We start from the raw sequence: 22,355 nt of genomic DNA, 5'->3' as shown, positions 1-22,355 counted from the left end.
AAAAAGAGATTGATTTTTCTTGTGCGTTTGTAAACCAAACAGTGTTCTGTTTGTCTTCGATTTCAACAGATAAGTGCCACTTCCCCAGCCCAGTCCTGCTGGGACTTTCCTTTCAAGCAAATTTACTTGACAAGGTCAATATGAAATGAGATATTTTATATTCAATAGGCCCATGACACCGTGATAGATGCCTTATGACCTTCATGAATCCTCTCAGGGATTCCATTATGGCTTAGAAATCTTCCCATAAAATGCACCAAAATATTTGCTTAAAGGAGTCCCTGGGTGGTACAAACAGTTAACATGCTTGGCTGCTAACAGAAAGTTTGGTGGTTTGAGTTCACCCAGAGGCACCTTGGAAGAAAGCCTTGATGATTGACTTCCAAAAAATCAGCTATTGTAAACCATATGGAGCACAGTTCTCCTCTGACACACCTGAGGTCACCATGAGTTAGAATTAACTGGAAGGTAACAGGTGCTGGTACTGGTATATGCTCAAAAATTGTAAATGATCTCTCAGGTCCTAAACCTATGAATCCAGGACAAAAGTAATTCACAAAGCTACTAAAATACATTTTGCCTCTAAAATAAACTCTATGTTCCATCACATTGTAGTCTTGATATATAACACTAATCATAAACTTATTTTGATTACAAATGCTTTATCTACCGATAATGAATAGACGAAAAGAAAGACAAGTTGAGATGCTTTCACTATTGTTTCCTGGTTACCCAAAATATGTCCTTTCTATCTATTATCCTCTTGCTTTGTGGATATACACTTAGCACTATAACCAATGACTTATACGAGGAGTTCACATTACCCTCCAACCCTGTGTTCAGTATGTTTATAAAGCTGACGTCAGTATTTACAATGGGATTCAGTAACTCACCTATTGAAGCAACGTTGAGGATGCAATTGCCTACACCCAAAATGGGGTTGAGATCAGAATTTGAAAGTCTGCTAATAATATGACCTCCTAAGGACTAAAAGAAAGAGAGATCAACAACTTCAGGGCTTTTATTATGACAAGCGCTGAATTACACAGAGAATTCTTTGTAACCTAACTAGGCAATGAGAATTAAAAAATGTGGGCATGGATATGAGATTTCCATGCAAATTCTAAAATGTTTTAGAGGAAACTCTAATCCCTTTACTTATTTATAAAACAGAAATTGTGAAGATCAATAGTGAAAATTACTTCAATGCCACCATTTCTAATTTCTGGTTTAGAAGGGTCTCAAATTATTGTGCATAAATGAAGAATTCATTCCGAAACTATGTGCATGCAGTTTGCATGAAAATAGACAAGAAATAGTTAAAGGGAATAACCTCGGGTGCTTATACCTTGGGCTGGGGGGTTAGGTGTCTGGTGAGGCAGGAGCTGAGACAGTATTTGTAAGAGGGGACCAGGCAGTTTCCCTGAGACAGTGGTGTCTACAGGATGGAAGGAGTTGATATCCTCCCAGCCAGGCCCTATTAAACCCCTTCCCATGGCTGCACAGAGCTGACAGGCAAAGCAAGATTCAGAAGTGAGGGGGGCAGAGGAGAGATGGCCTGTGGCCAACACACAGTAACAACCCTCAGTCTGGGGCAGCTGCTTCCTGAGAAAGGCAGCTGATGAGGATTCAGTATTTGAAGAATTGACTTTAAGAAATGTGCAGATAGGATGCCCGAGATGACCCTCACTGGTTAAAGGCCCTCATATAAAGATGCAACCATTCTATTTGGGCAGTCTAGAATGTGAACCTCACAGGATCCAGAGGAGGCCAACAGAAACATGAAGTCACATGAACCAAAGAAGAGGATTTCAATGGGACTGATAGAGAAAATCCAACAACTCTTTCACACAGAGGGTTTGAGAACAAGGATCACTCTGCTATGTGTTATAGTTTATAGTTACATGTATATTATATTTTATAGCAATATGCTATGTAGTATAGTTGTTATACTATATAATTATCCTAACAGGTTGAGTAAATTGTGTGGTTCTCATTCGTACTTATTACTAGGTCAGTTATTCCTCCATTAACCCATTAGTTTTCTTTATAAGGTAACCAGTTAAAGAATCCCTTTGCGTACTGTTGAAGATAGAACTTTCTGAACTGGATAGACCCTTCGTGGACAGTTATAGCCAAAATCCTAGGCTCAAGGGCAGGCAGACCAGGAAAGCAGCACTTTCACCTAAAATTTGCTGACTCACTTGGCTTATGCCTCCAAGGACCTGAAATGAGGAAATTCATCTGATTCAGGCATGTGAAGAACACAGATGGATATATTAGAAAATAGCAGAAACATTGAATGATACAGCCTTCCTCACTGAAGTACCCACTTAGAGGGCAGGCAGGCAAAGAGAACATACTGCCATGTTCCTTATCTGTTGTCCAGCCAGGGTTTTCAGATGTTTCAAGAGAGCCCGGTACAGCTGTGTCTTCTCCTCTGGGAGCTTCCGGATCACATCAGCCAGGATGTCCTTCACCTGGGCCAGGCTGAGGCCGGCACCTACTGTAAGCCCTGAAAACAAGACACCTTTGTTAATATTCTATAAGCTGGGCCAAGAAGGTGGCAAGTGGGAAAAGAGAGTATTAAAAAATAAAGCAAAAAAAAACCAACCCCCTGCCGTCGAGTTGATTCTGACTCATAGCAATCCTATAAGGCAAAGTAGAACTGCCTCATAGGGTTTGCAAGGCTGTAAATCTTTACAGGAGCAGACTGACACAGCTTTCTCCCCGGGAACCACTGGTAGGTTCAAACCACTAAACTTTTGGAGCTGAGTACTTAACCACTTCACCACCACAACCAAACCAAACCCATTGCCTTCAAGTCAATTCTGACTTATAGCAACCCTATAGGACAGTGTAGAATGGCCCCATAGGGTTTCCAAGGGGCACCTGGTAGATTTGAACTGCCGACCTTTTGATTAGCAGCCATAGCTCTTAACCACTGCAACCAGGACTTCACCGCCAGTGCTCCTTAAAACCAAAAAACAAAACCCATTGCTGTCAAGTCGGTTCTGACTCATGGTCACCCTGTAGGACAGAGGAGAGCTGCCCCAAGGAGCAGCTGGTAGTTTCGAACTGCCAACCTTTTGGTTGGCAGCTGAGTTCATAACCACTGGGCCACCAGGGCTCCAAATGAATAAACAAGTAATGTAATTTCAGATGTGATAAGTGCTATGAAAAACCAAAGCTGGGCACCTCGTGGTAATTACATCATGGAGGTTAAAAAGCATTGCTGTGCTAAGTGTCAGTGCTCAGGAAATCTTGTTAGACAACTGGAAATTTTCAGCTACTGAATCTCTACTTTGTAAATTACTTTTTTCTACCTTTCTTCTTCATCTCACATTAGAGTCACAAGTTTAAAAAAAGAAAATATTTTTTGTAATTCTTAATTACTGATGTTTCTAAGAACTTCATGGCCTAGTAGGCAACCCAGGAATGTTTTCGATGGTTTCACCTCATCAACACACATTCATTCACTCAGCAGAGGGAGCTCATGCTTTAATTTTGGGAAGTTGGACAGCCTGCAAAGCTCTTGTCCAAAAAGAACTTGAAATAAGCTTGTGACTCTGATTATATAAGGTTTCTCTCCAGTACTTCTTGAATCCCTGGCCATTTGATTAAGGACAGTTTGATTTTCATCTGTGTAAATAGATGTAACAGATGAATCCATTTTGGGACAAGCTTTTCTTCAGTAAGGTTCTGTTTTGCTTACCAGATAAGCTAACTTAGAACTGCTGAGAAATCTAAGGATTCTTCTAGAAAGGAGATAGCTGCCCACAGGCACACCTCTGTAAACTTTTTATATTGCCCTTTGAGCTCAGGACATACACTTATTTGACCTGTTTTAACATGGCTACGGTTTGTAAGCAGAGGTCTCTGTCCTCTGAGACAGTAAAACAAGTATTTATTCAGACTTCAAAGGATATTTACTACGAGGTGATCCAAGTTCAAAAGTGAAGTAAATAAAAGTTGAAAGAACAAAATAATTTTTCTCGGCTGGAGTACTAGAACCATGAAGTTGACTCAGCAGTACTGAAATCATGGGTAAAATTAGCAACTCCGACAGATGGGGCTGTGTGTGTGCGTTTTCCAGTTACCTAAGGGATGATAATCGTGACGGAAAAGGATGTACTGAGGTCAAAGTTTTCCTACCATCATACATGCTCTTATCATTCATATCTGATCAGTACATTTCTACAAGATAGAAAGCAATATTTTTTAAAATCACCATTTTTTCTTATTATCAAACAGATTTGTTAATCGAAAATACAGGGCAAGTTTTGAGAAGAGCATAAAAACCACAAAGTATTTTACTTACAACTTGGCATCTGACTTTAAAATTAATGTATGCAGCATTTTAAATGGTATTTATTTTTTGCCTTTGTCCTTCTCAAAAAACCCCAAATTCTCCTTAATTAAAGTGTAAAAAATATCACTATAACTGGGGTAACCCAAAGATAGTACAGTTTTCAATACATCCCTTAGATGGTAGAGGAAGAGTCCACTGACAATAAAGGAAACTATTGAATGTCAAATATCACACTTATTGCATTGTTCTACAATTCTCTTTTCATATGTCTACCTCCCCCATAAGTGTTCTTGGGGGCAGAAATCACATATTTTTTTCCCCCCAGTACCCTTGGTTTTACCAGCAGCTAGCCTAGTGGCTGGCACATGGTAAATGCTTAATAACTGTAAAATTAACAAGTGAATGTACCTGTACTTTTCACGGAGTAACACTGAGCTAAACAATCGAGTCCTGAATTGTGAAAACAAAAAGTCATGGTCTTCCCTTGTTGGGTAACTTTGGGAGGGTTACTGAAATTAGTTCTGCTGAGTTGTGGAAGGGAAAACTGTAGGGACCCCCTGGGACGTGCTCCAGGCTGTGGTGAGGCTGACGCTATTTTACAGAGAACGTGAGTAGCTGTCCTCATCCGCTGCCAGAGGAGAGAAACAGACTTTATGCCTCCGAAAAACCACTTGCTATTGAGTAGACCAGAGGCATAACAACCTCATCTGTGTGTAAGAGTAGAACTGTGCTCCATAGAGATTTCTTTTCTTTAGATTTTAAAAAATTTTGTTGTTGTTGTTGTTGAGAAAACGCACAGCAAAACATACACCAATTCAACAGTTTCTACATGTATAATTCAGTGACTTTGATTACATTCTTCAAGTTGTGCAACCATTCTCACCCTCCTTTTCTGAGTTGCTTCTCCCCCATTTTCGTAAATTCACTGTCCCCTGAGATTCCTGTCTAATCTTTTGAGTTGCTGTTGCCACTTTGATCCCATATAGGACAGTTCTTAGAAGAGCATGATGCTCAAGGCAGACATTTTTTACTAGCTAAGCTGTATTATTGTTTGGTTTTAAGATCCATAGGGTTTTCAGTGGCTGACTTTTCAGAAGTAGATCACCAGGCCTTTCTTTCGAGATGTGTCTGGGTAGACTTGAACCTCCAACTTTTCTCTTAGCAGCCAAACGTGTTAGCCATTTGCACTATCCAGGCGCCTGAAGCACTCCTAAGTACTTCAGTCCTAAGATGGTAATTAGATGCCCGAATGAGTTTCTGGGTGAATCAACAAACATTTGTTAAGGCCCAGCTATGTGCGGAAAATTGAGTCTCAAGAGAATAGATACAGTCTTTATCAGGGGTTTCCGAACGTAGGAGATATTCTTCTCAAAAATCACATGTGGTTCAGTATTACGGTAGAAGAGAGGAAAATAAGACTTCCTCTAGTCCGTGAGCCTGTGATTTGGTTAGTGTCAAATAGCCTTAGATTTCTTTAGCAGAACCACCTGCACCATCAGGACCTTATTTTAATAAATGAGAACACACCTTCTTTTGTGTTAGTCACAATAAACAATTTCAAAATCCGTGCAGGAGAGAGAATAACTGGATGGAAAACTTCTTTGAACTTCATAGCAGGCCCTAAAAGGTAGAAGTGGGAAAGAAGTCAGCTAGATTTTCTTTTTGCAAATAACACTGTGGCTTAGAAGAGGCTACTGTAGGCCTAAAAAGCAAAGTAAAATAAAACTTTGACAAAAGAGGCTTGTTTTCCTCCTTAGTAATTTCCCTGATATTTGAATTGAGTCTGACCCAAATAGTAAACCTATCCGCAGATTCTTCACTCAAGAATCTAATGAAAGAAACATCTGTTTTACTATTTACTGATGCTTAAATGAAATTTTTGTTTGTTTATTTGTTTTTGTTTTTTAAATGAATGAAAGCTTTAAACTCAGAGAAATCCTGTTGCCTTCAAGAATTGGAATAGGAGATGAAATTTTTCTTTAGGAAGTAGAGAAATTAATTGTCTAGCAAGCTGGCTATCAGCTGGGCAAAGAGGGTGAGTTTGGAATCGCCAGATGTGCATTTTGATTTGTGAGTGGTTGCCACATTCACACCTTCTTTCGCTAATTTTGATTTTCAACCTAGGAAGTGGGAGCCGTGGCCTCTTCACTACCCACCAACAGAGGTGTTCCCCATCACAAGAGGGGCTTCGGGATACTTCATTTTCAGCCTCAGAAGGTCATTGAGAGTTCCTGGGGTGATCCAGGTTGTCCTCTCCCCGTGGAAAGTCAGAACTTTCTTCTGGGGTTCTTCTGCTATTCTCTGTGGTAGAAAAATGCAGGTTTAATGCTGACAAAACACATAGACTTTATTATAGCGCATAAGCTGAACAAAAATGAATGGAACACACCACAGATAACAAAACATAGATACGCATGGAACGCTGACCTAATCAATTAAATGCACTGTTTTGCTTATTATTTTTCCATCTCTCACAGCTTAAAAAAGGACAAAATGGATTATAATTAAATCTCAACTTACAAACAAACAAGAATCCTATGTACTAGGATACCGTTTTTAATGGCAAATTCTCGACTGCAGAGATAATTGTGGACTAAGTTACAAACGATGATAGAACACCAGCAGAGAATTAACTATATGTATACTGGAGTGGGTGTGCTATTTCCTATCAGGCAAACTTATAGAGTAGAAAAATACCAAGCACACCAGGAGATGGGAGAATCAGATTCCAAGCTCAGCCTTGCCTCTAAGTCGCTGGATGGATTGAGGAAAACCCTGGAGCCTCTAGGTCTTGGTGTGCTTTACCCGCAAATTAGGGATTGAACTAGACAATGTAGGAAGCTCTTTTGCTCTCAGAGGCCATACTTCTGTGGGGTAAGGCTGGCTGTTTTGATGAACAGCAGAAATTTGGTAAAAGCATAGAACGTCAGACTTTTTAAAGCCAGTGAGGACCTTCCTCTCTGTTTCTCTGAGCAAGACTGAGGGGTTTCACAGCAACAGTTGACAATAGGACTTTTCTCAATTAGCAGAAGTAGTTAATTGGCAGAATTAAAGTTTTCCTTCCATCTAATTCTCTAAAACCAATGGCCCTGCAAGTATTAGCTGACAAATACAGTGAACAGATATAAAATATTTATGAGGGTAATTCGCAAATAGTTGACCATGCTTAACTGAGTGGCCTTCTCTTTTCTTTTTGCTTACTTTTTTTTCTTAATGGACTTCTGTGCTCCCAGTTTTGATTCGGTGTATGGATCTTATAATACAATCATATTTTCTAAGGGTAAAGTTGTACCTAATCCACTTAGTGTAATTAAATGTGTCACTATTTTATGGTGTTCAGTAAAAAATATGGCATTTGAGAAAAAGCCCGACTTCCCACGGCTCGTTTACATGAGTCTGAGGATCACTGGTCTAGTCTCAAGGAAGAAAAAGTAGTGAGGCCCACAGAGGGAAAGTGGACTGGTCAAGATGACACAGATGGTTAACAGGAAAAGGAGCATGAACAGTGGGCCCCCGGCTCCCAACCCACGGTCCTCTGAAACTGGCATAATTTCGTGCATCTGGGAGAACCATAGTTTTAACAATTTCTGCTGGTTAATCATAAACAAGGAAGCCATTTCCCAAATGGGAATTGAACCATTTAATTTATTTCAAAGTGAATTTGTAACTAAATGATACCTTTACAAAAATATTTTATGCAGCACAATCTTGTTCTTTGTGTTGTTGTTGTTAGGTGCCATCGAGTCACTTCAGACTCATAGAAGCCCTATGTATAACAGAAGGAAACACTGCTGGGTCCTGCGCCATCCTCACAATCGTTGTTATGCTTGAGCCCATTGTTGCAGCCACTGTGTCAATCCATCTTGTTCAGGGTCTTCCTGTTTCTCAGAAAAGGGCAAATCTTTTGGTGGAATTTCCAAGTTTTGATAAGTTGTTTCACTCTGGATAGTTTCAACATTGAACAAAAATTGTGGTGGAGGCTGATAAACTGATTGAAGTCATGGAAATTGAACAATAATCAAAGACAGGTTGGTTAACTGAGGATATTTTTAACATTAAAAAAAAAAAAAACCATTGCCATTGAGCAGATTTCTACTCAGTGACCCTGTGGGACAGAGTAGAACTGCCCCATAGGGTTTTCAAAGCTGTAATTTTTATGGAGCCACACTGCCACATCTTTCTCCCACAGAGCAGCTGGTAGATTCAGATTGTTGACCTTTTGGTATGCAGCCAAGCACTTTAACCACGGCACCACTAGAGCTCCATTTTTAATATAAGATTCTATGAATGCTGCCTTAAATTATGTGTTTCATTGGAAAGGATGTCAGAGAATTAGGCAGTCCTGGGGACGGACCTCAGGTTAGTGAAATAATTCTGCAGTCCTTTCATTAAGTTAGGCCACTCGTTCTCAGGGTATAATTCAGGGATCCCTGGGAGTCCCCAGTACTGGGGTCAAAACTTTTATAATGAAAGACGTTATTTGTCTTCTTCACTCTCAATCTCTTATGAGGGTACATGGTATCACAACCAGCTGAATGCAGAAGCAGATATGAGGCTCCAGCTATCTTTTTTTTAAGCCAGCATTAAAGAGATTTAAAAAATGTAAAACAATGCCGCTCTTCTCATTGAATTGTTCTTGAAAATACAATTTTTTTCATGAACAATAGATTATTTATGTTAAAGCGCAATGAGTTTATTACTTTTAAATAAATAAATGAATAAGTATTTAAAATATTTCCAGTTTTAATTTCAAATATTATAAATATTAACAGCTATAACCCACATAAACAAAAGCTCTTTAGGGTCCTTAATAATTTTTAAGAGAAGGGAATCACTGTGTTAGGCAAACATGACACTCAACCCTTCCCTCATAGAGCTGACGTGAGCTACAACCTAGTGAGTAAATAGGCAGTCATGATTCGGCAAGAAAATACCCCACTGGGTAAGGACAGAGTTCTATGGGATCACAGGGAGTTCCGCCCCAGATTTGGAAGGAGGGTTTCAGTGAAAAGTTTCTGAAAGAAATAGAGAAGGTGTTCCTTCATCAGTGCTTTAGAGCCCACCCCTCCTTCCTCTCAGTATCCTTCTACTGTTGATTCTTTTCCATCTCTTAGGTATTCATTGTCTCCCTCTTAACTGTAGTCTTCCTTATCAACATTTACATACATCCAAGTTTCTTCCATTAATAAAAAAGACAAAACTCAAAACTCTTCAACCCCAACCTCTCTCCAGCTACTGCCCGCTATTTTCTCTTCTTCAACCAATTATTTACAGCAACCTTTCAACTCACTGTCTCCATTTCTTCCCTTCCTGCTCTCTCTTCAACCCACTCTTTACTGATTTTGTGAAGATTAGCAGTGACGTCCCTGTCACTATTTGCAGTTTTTATACTACCTGATGTCTCAACAACACTTGCTGCATTTGATCATTCTCTCCTTCCAGAAACAATTTCTTCCACTCCTCCTGGAATACCCATTCTTCAGATTTTTATGCCACCTCTCTAGCTTCTTCTTCTCAGTCTCTTGGATCTACTCATCCTCTTCCACCCATTTATTAGTTGTGTGTGAGGGCACTCTAAAAGTTAGGTACTTGGCATGATTAAAAATGACTGACCCACCCAAGAGACAGAAAGGGCCACATGAACTAGAGACCTACATCATCCTGAGACCAGAAGAACTAGTTGGTGCCTGGCCACAACTGATGACTGCCCTGACAGGGAGCACAACAGAGAACCCCTGAGGGAGCAGGAGATCAGTGGGCTGCAGACCCCAAATTCTCATAAAAAGACCATACTTAATGGTCTGACTGAGACTAGAGGAATCCCGGCGGTCATGGTCCCCAAACCTTCTGTTGGCCCAGGACAGGAACCATCCCCGAAGACAATTCATCAGACATGAAAGGGAGTGGACAGTGGGTGGGAGAGAGATGCTGATGAAGAGTGAGCTAATTATATCAGGTGGACATTTGAGACTGTGTTGGCATCTCCTGTCTGGAGGGGGGATGGGAGGATAGAGAGAGTGGGAAGCTGGCAAAATTGTCACAAAAGGAGAGACTGGAAGGGCTGACTCATTAGGGGGAGAGCAAGTGGGAGTACGGAGTAAGATGTATGTAAACTTATATGTGACAGACTGACTTGAATTGTAAACGTTCACTTGAAGCTCAATAAAAGTTAATAAAAAAAATTTACTGATTTTACAGCAGAGTCTACTGAAAAATAGGATTGTAGAAAAATCTTCTTTAAATATTCCTTTTATAATAGAATAAAGCTTATTTTTGAAAAACATTAAAAAAAAAATGACCCAAATCTGAATCAAAACTCTGTTTTGAATTAAACTTTAGCTTGTCCTAAGCTCCCCTGCACTTCCGTCAGTTTGTCATACTGTGGGGGCTTGCATGTTGCTGTGATGTTGGAAGCTGTGCCACTGGTATTCAAATACCAGCAGGGTTGACCGTTGTGGACAGGTTTCAGCTGAGCTTTCAGACTAAAACAGACTAGGAAGAAGGACCCAGCAGTCTACTTCTGAAAAGAATTAGCCAGTGAAAATCTTATGAAGAGTGGTGGAAGATTGTCTGATATAGTGCCAGAAGAGGAGCCCCTCAGGTTGGAAGGAGCTCAAAATAAGACTGGGGAAGAGCTTCCTCTTCAAAGTAGAATCAACCTTAATGACACGGTTGGAATCAAGCTTTTGGGACCTTCATTTGCTGATGTGGCATGACTCAAAATGAGAAGAAACAGCTGCAAACATCCATTAATAATCAGAACGTGGAATGTACAAAGCACAAATTTAGGAAAATCATAAAAAATGAAATGGAATGCATAAACATCGATACCCTAGGCGTTAGTGAGCTGAAACGGAACGGTATTGTCCATTGTAAATCAGACAGTCATATGGTCTACTATGCCGGGAATGACAACTTGAAGTGGAATGGCATTTCATTCATCATGAAAAAGAACATTTCAAAATAAACACTGAAGTAAAATGCTGTCAGTGATAGGATAATATCCATATGCCTACAAGGAAGACCAGTTAACACAACTATTATTCAAATTTACGTACAAAACATTAAGGCCAAAGATGATGAGACTGAAGTTTTTTTTACCGATTTCTGCAGTCTGAAATTGATCAAACATGCAAGCAGGCTGCATTGATAATTACTGGTGATTGGAATTCAAAAGTTGGAAACAAAGAAGAAGGATCGATAGTTGGAAAACATGGCCTTGGTGATAGAAATGATGCCAGAGATCACATGATAGAATTTTGCAAGACCAACAACCTCTTCATTGCAAATATACATGGACCTTGCCAGATGGAATACACAGGAATCAGACCGACCGCATCTGTGGAAAGAGATGATAGAAAAGCTCAATATCATCAGTCAGAACAAGGCCGGGGGCCGACTTCAGAACAGACCATCATTTGGTCATATGCACGTTCAAGTTGAAACTGAAGAAAATTAGAACAAGTCCACAAGAGCCAAAGTACCAACTTGAGTATATCCCATCTGAATTTAGAGACCATCTCAAGAATAGATTTGATGCATTGAACGCTAATGACCGAAGACCAAATGAGTTGCAGAATGACACCAAGGACATCATACATCAAGAAAGCAAGAGGTCATTAAAAAGACAAGAAAGAAAGAAAAGACCAAAATGGATGTCAGAAGAGACTCTGAAACTTGTTCTTGAACATTGAGTAGCTAAAGAGAAAGGAAGAAATGATGACGTAAAAGAGCTGAGCAGAAGATTTCAAAGGACAGCTGGAGAAGACAAAGTAAGTATTATAATGCCATGTACAAAGACCTGGAGATAGAAAACCAAAAGGGAAGAACACGCCTGGCATTTCTCAAACTGAAAGAACTGAAGAAAAAATTCAAGCCTTGAGTTGCAATATTGAAGGACTGTAATGGAAACCCTGGTGGCGTAGTGGTTAAGTGCTATGGCTGCAAACCAAAGGGTAGTCAGTTCAAATCTGCCAGGCGCTCCTTGGAAACGCTTTGGGGCGGTTCTACTCTGTCCTATAGGGTTGCTATGAGTCGGAGTCGACTCAATGGCACTGGGTGTTTGGTTTATGGGGAAAATATTACACAATGCAGGAAGCATCAAAAGAAGATGGAAGGTTAATCACTATACCAGAAAGAATTTCCCCCGACTGAAGGCATTGGGGAAAAACAAGGCTCCGGGAATTGACAGAATACCAATTGAGATGTTTCAACAAATGGGCACAGCACTGGAAGTACTCACTTGGAAGACAGTTACCTGGTCAACTAGCTCAAGAGATTGATATTTATGCCTATTCTCAAGAAAGGTGATTCAGCCGAATGTATAAATTATCAAACAATATCGTTAATATCGTACACAAGTAATATTTTGCTGAAGACCATCCAAAAGGGGCTGCAGCAGTGTATTGATAGGAACTGCCAGAAATTCAAGCCAGATTCAGAAGATGTAGAGCCAGGGATATCATAGCTGATGTCAGATGGATCCTGGCTAAAAGCAGAGAATACCAGAAAGATGTTTACCTGTGTTTTATCGATTATGCAAAGGCATTCTACTGTGTGGATCATGACAAATTATGAATAACATTGGGAAGAATGGGAATTCCAGAACAGTTAATTGTGCCCATGAGGAACCTGTACATAGATCAAGAGGAAGTCATTCAAACACAACAAGGGGATATTGCATGGTTTAAAACCAGGAAAGGTGTCCCTCAGGGTTGTATCATTTCACCATACTTATTCAATCTCTATGCTGAGAAAATAATCCAAGAAGCTGGACTATATGAAGAAGAATGCAGCATCATTAATAACCTGCGTTATGCAGATGACACAACAGTGCTTGCTGAAAGTGAAGAGGACTTGAAACACTTACTGATGACGACCAAAGACCACAGCCTTCAGTATGGATTGCACCTCAACATAAAACAAAAATCCTCACAACTGGGCCAATAAGCAACATCATGATAAATGGAGAAAAAATTAAAGTTGTCAAGGATTTCATTTTACTTAGATCCACAATCACTACCCACAGACGCAGCAGTCAAGAAATCAAAAGATGTGTTGCATTGGGCAAATCTGCTGCAAAAGACCTCTTTAAAGTGTCGAAAAGCAAAGATGTCACCTTGAAGACTAAGGTGTGCCTGACACAATCCATGGTGTTTTCAATCACATCATATGCTTATGAAAGCTGGATGATGAATGAGGAAGGCTGAAGAAGAATTGATGCCTTTGAACTGTGGTGTTAGTGGAGAATACTGAATATACCCTGGACTACCAAAAGAATGAACAAATCTGTCTTGGAAGAAGTACAATCAGAATGCTCCTTAGAAACAAGAATGGGGAGAGTCTGTCTCATACTTTGGACATGTTATCAGGAGGGATCAGTCCTTGGAGAAGGACATGATGCTCAGTAAAGTAAAAGGTCAGTGTCTTAGTCATCTAGTGCTGCTATAACAGAAATACCACAAGTGGATAGCTTTAACAAAGAGAAATTTATTCTCTCACAGCTGAGTAAGTAGGCTACAAGTCCAAACTTAGGTGCCTGCTCCAGGGGAAGGCTTTCTCTCTCTGTTGGCTCTGGAAGAAGATCCTTGTCATCAGTCTTCTCTTGGTCTGGGAACATCTCAGCGCAGGAACCTCAGGTCCAAAGGACGCGCTCAACTCCCAGCACTGCTTTCTTAATGATATGAGGTTCCCAACTCTCTGCTTGCTTCCCTTTCCTTTTATCTCTTGAGAGATAAAAGGTGGTGCAGGCCACACCCCAGGGAAATTCCCTTTATGTTGGATCAGGGAGGTGACCCAAGTAAGGGCAGTGTTACAATCCCACCCTAATCCTCTTAAAATAAAATTACAATCACAAAATGGAGGACAATCACAGAATACTGGGAATCAGGGCCTAACCAAGTTAATACACACATTTTGGGGGGGATACAATTCAATTCATGACAGTCAGTGAAAAAGAGGAAGACCCTCAGCTAGGTGGATTGACACAGTGGTTGCAACTACGGGCTCAAGCATAACAACAATTGTGAGGATGGCGAAGGACTGGGCAATATTTTGTTCTGTTGTACATAGGGTTACTAGGAATCAGAACCAACTGGAGGACACCTAACAATGAGTCCTCATTTCCACTTCCCTAAAAATATAATCTGTGATTTATAGTCTGGTGACCAGTTACTCCTTGTAAAACTTTAACCGCCCTCAAAAAACAATGAAGGGAGCAAGAATGTGGTTTGTGAAGAATGTTCGTCAGGAAATGTTTATCAAGATAGTCTCGGGAGAATGCTTGTGGAGCATGCCCCAGGAAGAACGTACATGTAGATATCTCAGAAAATTGCTTGGCAGGTTGGCTCCAGGAAGTCTGTGTCAGAAAATAGATGAGCTAACCTTGTAAGATTTTAACTCGAGATTGTCTTTTGTTGTTGTTGTTGTTAGTTGATATCGAGTCGGTTTTGATACACAGAGATCCTATGTATAAAAGAATGAAACACTGCCCATTCCTGCCCCATCCTCACAATCATTGCTATGTTTGAGCCCATTGTTGTAGGCATGTGTAATTCCAAGCATGATTATGGTCATGTATTCTCTTCCACATTTTTCTCTATAAAAATCTCACTTGTTCCTCAGAAAGTTGGAACATTTTATGATCTTGCATTACATTGAGTTGCCCAGCTGGAGTTCTTCCAATCCTCCAGTAAAACTCTTTGCTTTCACTTTCAACAGAGTGTAAGTTTTGTTCAGCACTACGACAGTTGGAATTCCCTAAGGTTTAGACCCAGGGTCTTTTCTCAGCCATGCTTTCATTGATACTAACGGTTCTGATCCCAATGACTTGAAAATATATACATCTGGCCCTGACCTCTCCTCTGAGCTTCCAGCTACCTACTTAACATTTTCCTTTGAATTTCTTAAAAGGATGTCTATCTAGTATGTAAAAATCTGAACTCCTGATCTGCTCTTTCAAAAGTGGCTCTATACCAGTATCTCTAACTCAGCATCTTGTCGGGCAAACTGTAAGCGTAAAAGTCGCCCATGACCCTTCTCCCTCTGTCATCCATACCCAATCCACACTGTTGATTTTACCTTTTAAACATCTCTCCCCTTTATCCTTCTCTCCAGCCACACCACCAGGATCCTAATCCTGGGTGCCATTGTCTTTCTCCTACGCTGCCGTGGTGATCACCTGTTACTTTGTGTTCACTTGTGATCCCTTCCAGTCTTCATACAACAGCCGAGATGATCTTTCAAAATAGCAAATGTTTGTGAATTTCCCTTGCTTAAAATCCTTCAATGGCTCCCCATTCCCTGTGCAAAAAACGTATACCCTTTAGATCTAAGTATAATAAAGGCCCATCAGGATCTGGCCTCCACCTCCCTTTCCAGATTCATACTTTGGGGCAATGGACCTCCAACATGCCATGTTCTAGTCATTTGGAATTGTTTGTTTTTCCTGAAAGTTCCATGCTCTGCAAAGCCACAGGCCTATGCTCATGATGTTCCCCTTGCCCAGAGTTCTCTTTCCATGAGCCATTCATTGCCCTTCCCCACTCTCTGATCACTACTATTATAATTCAAGTTTTAGCTCAAGTTGGCTCGGTGGAGAAGCCTCTCTGACTGTCCCCCCAGCCAACCTCTTGCTCTCTGCTCTACTCCCAGAACCCGTTCTCAGGTCTCAGTGAGAACCGTCTTCACATTCCATTGTTAATTTTATTGACACATCTGACTATCTCCTCCACTTGATTACCACTTCCTTATGGGCAAGTGGTTTTGCCATTTCTGTGTCCCAAGTGCCTAGCTCAGTGCATGAGGTCCCCAATAAATTCTGTGAAACAAATACAAGTGAATTAAAGGGATGCCTGGAAGAACAACTTTTTAAAAAATAAAATAAGAGGAGGCAGTGAAATGCTTTAAACTTGTGCCAAGCTATTACGTAATACAAGATTGTGAATTTGTAACTTTCCTTTCCTGTTTACGATTTGTACCCGAATTTTAATAAAGATACTTGTATGTCAGAATGGACTCTGCTAGTGCTGTCCTGAGGGAGGTGAGCTCTATCACATGAAAGATCAGAGGTAAAGTACATCCACCCATGGGCAAGGCCTGGGAGGAAACATGCCTTTCACAGGTTACCGAGGGTGACAGGAATGCAAAGATACTGGGAGCAAATGGCAGTGGACATGAAACTGGGAAGAAACTGATAGGGCTGATTATTCCCTTACAGAAATAAATCAGGCGAAAAAGAACATACCATTAGTTCAGGTGGAAATATGAATTCCTGGGTTGGGTCGAAGGGTTGAAACTCTTCCTTTTCGTACAATTTGGTGCAAACCTTACCAAAAAAAAAATGTGATGTTTTAGTCTTTATGGTAAAAACAAAGTCAAAGGGTGATAAATATAGTCATTAATATCCAAGTATTGAGTTTCTTCTGTTTTAAAGGGTCTGAGCTGGGTGCCAGGGAGACGAGGGGCTGAAATGTGGACCAGCGTTTCAGTTCTACTCTGGCTGGCGAAGACCGGGGGTTGGCAGAAGGCAACTGGCAGTTCTTAAGCTTCTGATTAGTGCCTGGCACTGGGACCAGCTGAGAAAAAATGAATTACAACTTGTTGTTACTGTTAGCTGCCATCAAGTTGGCCAACAACCATGGCAACCCCATGTACAATGGAGTGAAATGGCACCCAGTCCTGTGCCATCCCCACGATCCGTTGTGGGTCGGACCATTGTCATCCATAGGGTTTTCACTAGGTAATTTTCAAAAGTGGATCACCAGGTCTTTCTTCCTAGTCTGCCCAAGTTTGAAGGCTTTGCTAAAACATGTTAAGCATTATAGCAGCACACACGTCTCCACTGACAGGTGGTGGCTACGCGTGCGGTGCGTTGGCTTGGAATGGAACCTGGGTATCTTGCATGGAAGGCAAGAATTCTACCACTAGCAGAAGCTCGGTGTCAAAAGAGTGATACAAACAGTAAGCTCTGCAGGGGATCAGGGGAGCAAGTGGTGGCAGAGGCTTCTTGGAGGAGGGAGAGAAGAGCAATGTAGCCAGCACAGATTTATTTTTACTTATTTTAAATAATTTTTATTGTGCTTTAAGTGAAAGTTTACAAATCAAGTCAGTCTCTCACACAAAAACCCATATACAACTTGCTACATACTCCAATTACTTTCCCCTCCATGAGACAGCCTGCTCCCTCCTTCCACTCTCTCTTTTTGGCCAGCACAGATTTAGATGGAGGTTATTTGTAGAATATTAGAAAGAAATCAGGTAGGTCCCTACACTAGAAGAGAGACTAGTAGGAGACAGGACACTCTCTAATTCCTATCCACTCTGTGAGCCATCTTTTGCCAAGACTGATTTTACAGCAATTCCAAACATCGGTTATTAGGAAAAAACTAGCATTTACTAAGCAACTGCTACGTGCTAGTAACTGTGTCCAGAGTTTGATGTACATCATTTTACATGTATAATTTAATCTTCCCAACAATCTTCTTGAAGTACTATCCCTACCAAGAAGAAAGCTACAGTTGAACTGGAAAGTCACAAGGCTGAGACTTGAGCTGGGTTCTCTCTTGCCAAAGCTGGTATCATCGTGCTGGTGCCATCTTTGAACAGTTATTATTTACTGGCACCCCAGTATGGAGGATTCCTTCCTTTCAGGAAGTCTTGGGTTTGCAGTGGTTGAGGGTTAACGGAAGGAAAGAGATAGAAAGACTGGGAGAGAAAGAATTATTTTGAGAACTTTCACAAGCCCCCTCTACCAGCAATCCAAGCCCTTTCAGTGCCATGGGATGCACTGAAGACGAATATGAAAAGCCGAAGCTGAAAAAGGAGAGGAAAAGACTTACATTAGCTTTTTTCTCAGGCTCGTTTTCTTCCTGATCCAAACAACATTTCCCCTCCTTGTTCATCTGGCAGCAAGATGAACTCTAAAGAAGAAAATAATGGTGGCAAAGTCAGAGAATCCTAGAGTCGTAATGTACCACAAAAGGTAATAGTATCGATAATAATAATGGTGAATGTCACAGTGATCACTATAGTAATTGTTTTAGAGGTTTTGTAGAGTACTTAATATGTGTTTGGCATGATGTTTTGTAATTTGCAGACATGGTCTTGTGGTCACAACCCCATTTTACAGATGAGAAAACAGGCTTAGAAAGGTTAAGTCATTTAGCTAAATTATACAGCTAGAAAATAGCAGAACCAGAATTTGAAGCTAGGCATGCTGACAATGGAGCTCATGTTTGTGAAACAAAATTTTATATTCCCTCTAGTTATGAATAATAACTACAATGTCTTGATTATCTACCGCATTCCAGGCGTTGTTCTCAGAGCTGCACAAACATTCAATCCTTAAAACACCTCCTCCAGATAGAGGAGTGGGGTACAGGCTACCCAGGGGAGGGCTGAAAGGCCTGGCACTCCTAAACCAAAAAAACCCGTTGCCATTGAGTCGATTCCGACTCATGGTGACCCTTTAGGACAGAGTAGAACTGCCCCATAGCGTTTCCAAGGAGCGCCTGGTGAATTCCCAACTACGAACTGTTTGGTTAGCAGTCATAGCTCTTAACCACTACACCACCAGGGTTTCCCTGGCACAGCCTCCTAAATCAGAAAAATATCCTTCCAGCTGCCACTGAGTCCCTGGGGTTGAGTTCCACTGAGGAATTCTTCCTGGGACTGTGTTCCACTGAGGAATTCTTCCTGGGATGGGGTTCTACTGAGGAATACTTCCTGGGATTGAGTTCCACTGAGAAATTCTTCCTGGAATTGAGTTCCACTGAGGAATTCTTTCTGGGATTGGGTTCCAGTGAGGAATTATTCCTGGGATTGGGTTCCACTGAGGAATTCTTCCTGGGATTGAGTTTCACTGAGGAACACTTCCTGGGATGGTTCCACTGAGGAATTCTTCCTGGGATGGAGTTCCACTGAGGAGTACTTCCTGGGATTGGGTTCTACTGAGGAATTCTTCCTGGGATTGAGTTCTACTGAGAAATATTTCCTGGGATTGAGTTCTACTGAGGAATTCTTCCTGGGATTGGGTTCCACTGAGGAATTCTTCCTGGGATTGGGTTCCACTGAGGAATTCTTCCTGGGATTGGGTTCCACTGAGGAATTCTTCCTGGGATTGGGTTCCACTGAGGAATTCTTCCTGGGATTGGGTTCCACTGAGGAATTCTTCCTGGGATTGGGTTCCACTGAGGAATTCTTCCTGGGATTGGGTTCCACTGAGAAATTCTTTCTTTGGTTGAATCCATGCCTCCTCCCATCTATTTCAGCCAGGGAATCTGGCACAAATATTTGTTTATTTGACCCAGACCTCTAGCTAATTACATTGATTCAAAGAATCTTTAAATCCATGAGGAAACTGAAAATGAAATACAGGTGATGACGGAAGGTAGCTAGATTCTATAACACATAATTTCAAATAAATGAAGAAATGCATGAACGAATTGAAGAATGAATGAACAAACACATAAATAGATCTCATTGCAACTTCTCTTGCTTTTCCAATTCAAGCAGATGGTAATACTAACATGTGTAGCTGTACCACAATAAACATTTTACATGGATCGCGTGTATCAATTTTATTTGCATAGGTCTCCAGTCCCCACGCTTTCCTTTAAGCATATTTCTTTATAGGTCCCCTTTTGGCATCATTTTAACTCTTTCTCACTTTTCCACATTCTTTTAAGAATATACAAATCCAAACATCTCTGGATATTTACTTTTTGCAGCTTTTAGGATCTATCTTGGCAGGAAAAAGAAAGTATATAGATATAAAATTAACGGTGCCATATCGTATAGTCTTCCTAAGCGCCCTGGTGGTGCAACAATTAAGTGCTCAGCTGCTAATCAAAGGTTGGCAGTTTGAACCCACCCAGCAGCTGTGAGGGTGAAAGACCTAGCAATCTGCTCCCATAGATCACACCCTAGAAATCCCTATGGGGCAGTTCTACTCTGTTACTTGGGTTTCTATGAACTGGAAATTGACTCTACAGCAAACCACAATGGTCTTTCCAGCTACTTACCACAGGTTTTTTGGGGCGTGTGTGTGTGTGTGTGCAGAGAGCAGGTGGAGGAAGGTCTGAAACTAGTGCTCTATGGAAGTTGCAGGTTGCTAGGGGCTGTTGATGCCACACACCATGAAAGATGAAAATGGTTTCTCTCTCTTCCCCAAATACTATTAGCACTAATCAAAGATGGAATCACATGCAGAGAGGATATGGGCATTTATTTCACAAAATGCCTCACTGTGGCAGCGACTCACAAAAAGTGCTGCTGAAATGGCCGTGTGAGAAATGGACTCTTCTCTGAATCTTGCTATCACAAAGCTAGACGTTAGGAAGATGGCCTCATCCATTTTCACTTTGAATGCACTATTTTATAACCTTCACCTTCAAAAAAGCCATTAAGGTGTTACCTGTCTACATTTCGGAGAAAAATATCTAGTTACCCTCACTGAGATGGGCAAAATGATAAACCTCTGAGTCTCTAAAACACGATATTGTGCTTTCCTTGAAAACCAATTCCATCGCATCACAGGTGTGATGCTTTGCTGTTTTATTCAGGAGAGGAGCAGGCTCAGCCGCTATCTGTTTTTTCATACTCACAGGACTAAAACTCTTCCCACTCTCCACAATGGGTCTGTATCCAGTACAGCGGCATAAATTACCTGGATAGAAGGAAATACATTGTTTCAACCAAAGGCTACTTCTCTGCCCTTGGCATGTCTCCCTCTTCCATAGCCAGGACCACTTCCCCTACCCACCCCTTCCCCCCATCATATTTAAAAACCAGGACTTTTTTTAGATTGAACTAATGTCATCTAAAGACATTTAGGATGTATTTCTGGGGTTGTACTCTGGAGAAGGACCAAAAAACCAATAACCAAACCCCTTGCATTGATTCTGACTCATAGTGACCCTATAGGACAGAATAGAACTGCCCATAGGGTTTCCAAGGAGCAGTTGGAAGACTTGAACTGCTGACCTTTTGGTTAGCATCCGAACACTTAAGCACTGTGTCACCAGGGCTCCAGAATGGGAAATCAGTGAAAAGATAACCGGCTGAGGAAACCCCTACAATGGGTACAAGTTACACGTCAAAGATGCGCACATCTTGTGAGCAGAGGCCCTGGCTGCCTTTGTTCCAGACTACATTTTTGAGGATGTTTGTCTTTATTATACTAAACAGTATGCATTTCTGCCCATGCCTCCAAAGGGAGGTACTGTCTCTATCTTCCAAGGCTGTACACTATACAGTGTCTCCCTCTGGGCCAAAGATCAGGCAGGATTTTAGGTGAAGGCAAGGACAACACACAATGCAGGGGAAGTCAGCACAACTGGACTAAACCAAAAGCGAAGAAGTTTCCTAGATACAACCAGACACATCAAGGGACAGAGTAGCAGGGGTGGGGGCCTGGGGACCAGGGTTTCAGGGGAAATCTAGGACAATTGGCATAACAAAGTTTATTAAGAAAATGTTCTGCATCCCACTTTGGTGAGTGACGTCTGGGGTCTTAAAAGCTAGCAAGTGGCCATCTAAGAGGCATCAATTTGTCCCAACCAACGTGGAGTGAAGGAGAATGAAGAACACCAAAGACATATGGAAAATATGAGCCCAAGAGACAGAAAGGGCCACAAAAACCAGAAACTCCATCAGCCTGAGACCTGAAGAACTAGATGGTGCCTGGCTACCACCAATGACCACGCTGACAGGGAACACAACAGAGAGCCTCTGATGGAGCAGTAGAAATGTGGGGTGCAGAACTCAAATTCTAGTCAAAAGACCAGACGTAATGGTCTGACTGAGACTAGAGGGACCCCAGAAGACATGGCCCCCGGACTCTCTGTTAGCTCAAAACTAACACCATTCCCAAAGCCAGCTCTTTAGACAAAGATTAGACTGGACTATAAGACAGAAAATGATACTGGTGAGAAGTGTGCTTCTTAGCTCAAGTAGACACATGAGACTATGTGGGCAGCTCCTGCCTGGAGGCAAGATGAGAAGGCAGAGGGGGACAGAAGCTGATTGAATGGACACGGGAAAT

At 41.3% G+C, this 22,355-nt stretch overlaps 1 protein-coding gene across 4 annotated transcripts in view; it reads right to left on the bottom strand.

Annotated features, from left to right (window-relative positions):
• LOC126077959 (aldehyde oxidase 3-like) overlaps positions 1 to 22,355 on the bottom strand; it is a 100,592-nt gene that overhangs the window by 65,025 nt on the left and 13,212 nt on the right. For all 4 annotated transcript variants that reach the window (XM_049887763.1, XM_049887761.1, XM_049887762.1 and 1 more), the window contains 7 exons: positions 20,917 to 20,978; positions 18,151 to 18,231; positions 16,557 to 16,637; positions 6,469 to 6,613; positions 5,840 to 5,932; positions 2,364 to 2,515; positions 894 to 987 (listed from right to left, as the gene is read on the bottom strand). In XM_049887763.1, the coding sequence (XP_049743720.1) occupies positions 894 to 987; positions 2,364 to 2,515; positions 5,840 to 5,932; positions 6,469 to 6,613; positions 16,557 to 16,637; positions 18,151 to 18,231; positions 20,917 to 20,978 (708 nt within the window). The remainder of the gene's footprint in view (positions 1 to 893; positions 988 to 2,363; positions 2,516 to 5,839; positions 5,933 to 6,468; positions 6,614 to 16,556; positions 16,638 to 18,150; positions 18,232 to 20,916; positions 20,979 to 22,355) is intronic.

Source organism: Elephas maximus, chromosome 6 (assembly GCF_024166365.1).
Source record: "Elephas maximus indicus isolate mEleMax1 chromosome 6, mEleMax1 primary haplotype, whole genome shotgun sequence".
NCBI classification, from domain to species: domain Eukaryota; kingdom Metazoa; phylum Chordata; class Mammalia; order Proboscidea; family Elephantidae; genus Elephas; species Elephas maximus.
Note: the sequence above shows the minus strand (reverse complement) of the source record. Positions and strands in the feature narration are given on the sequence as shown.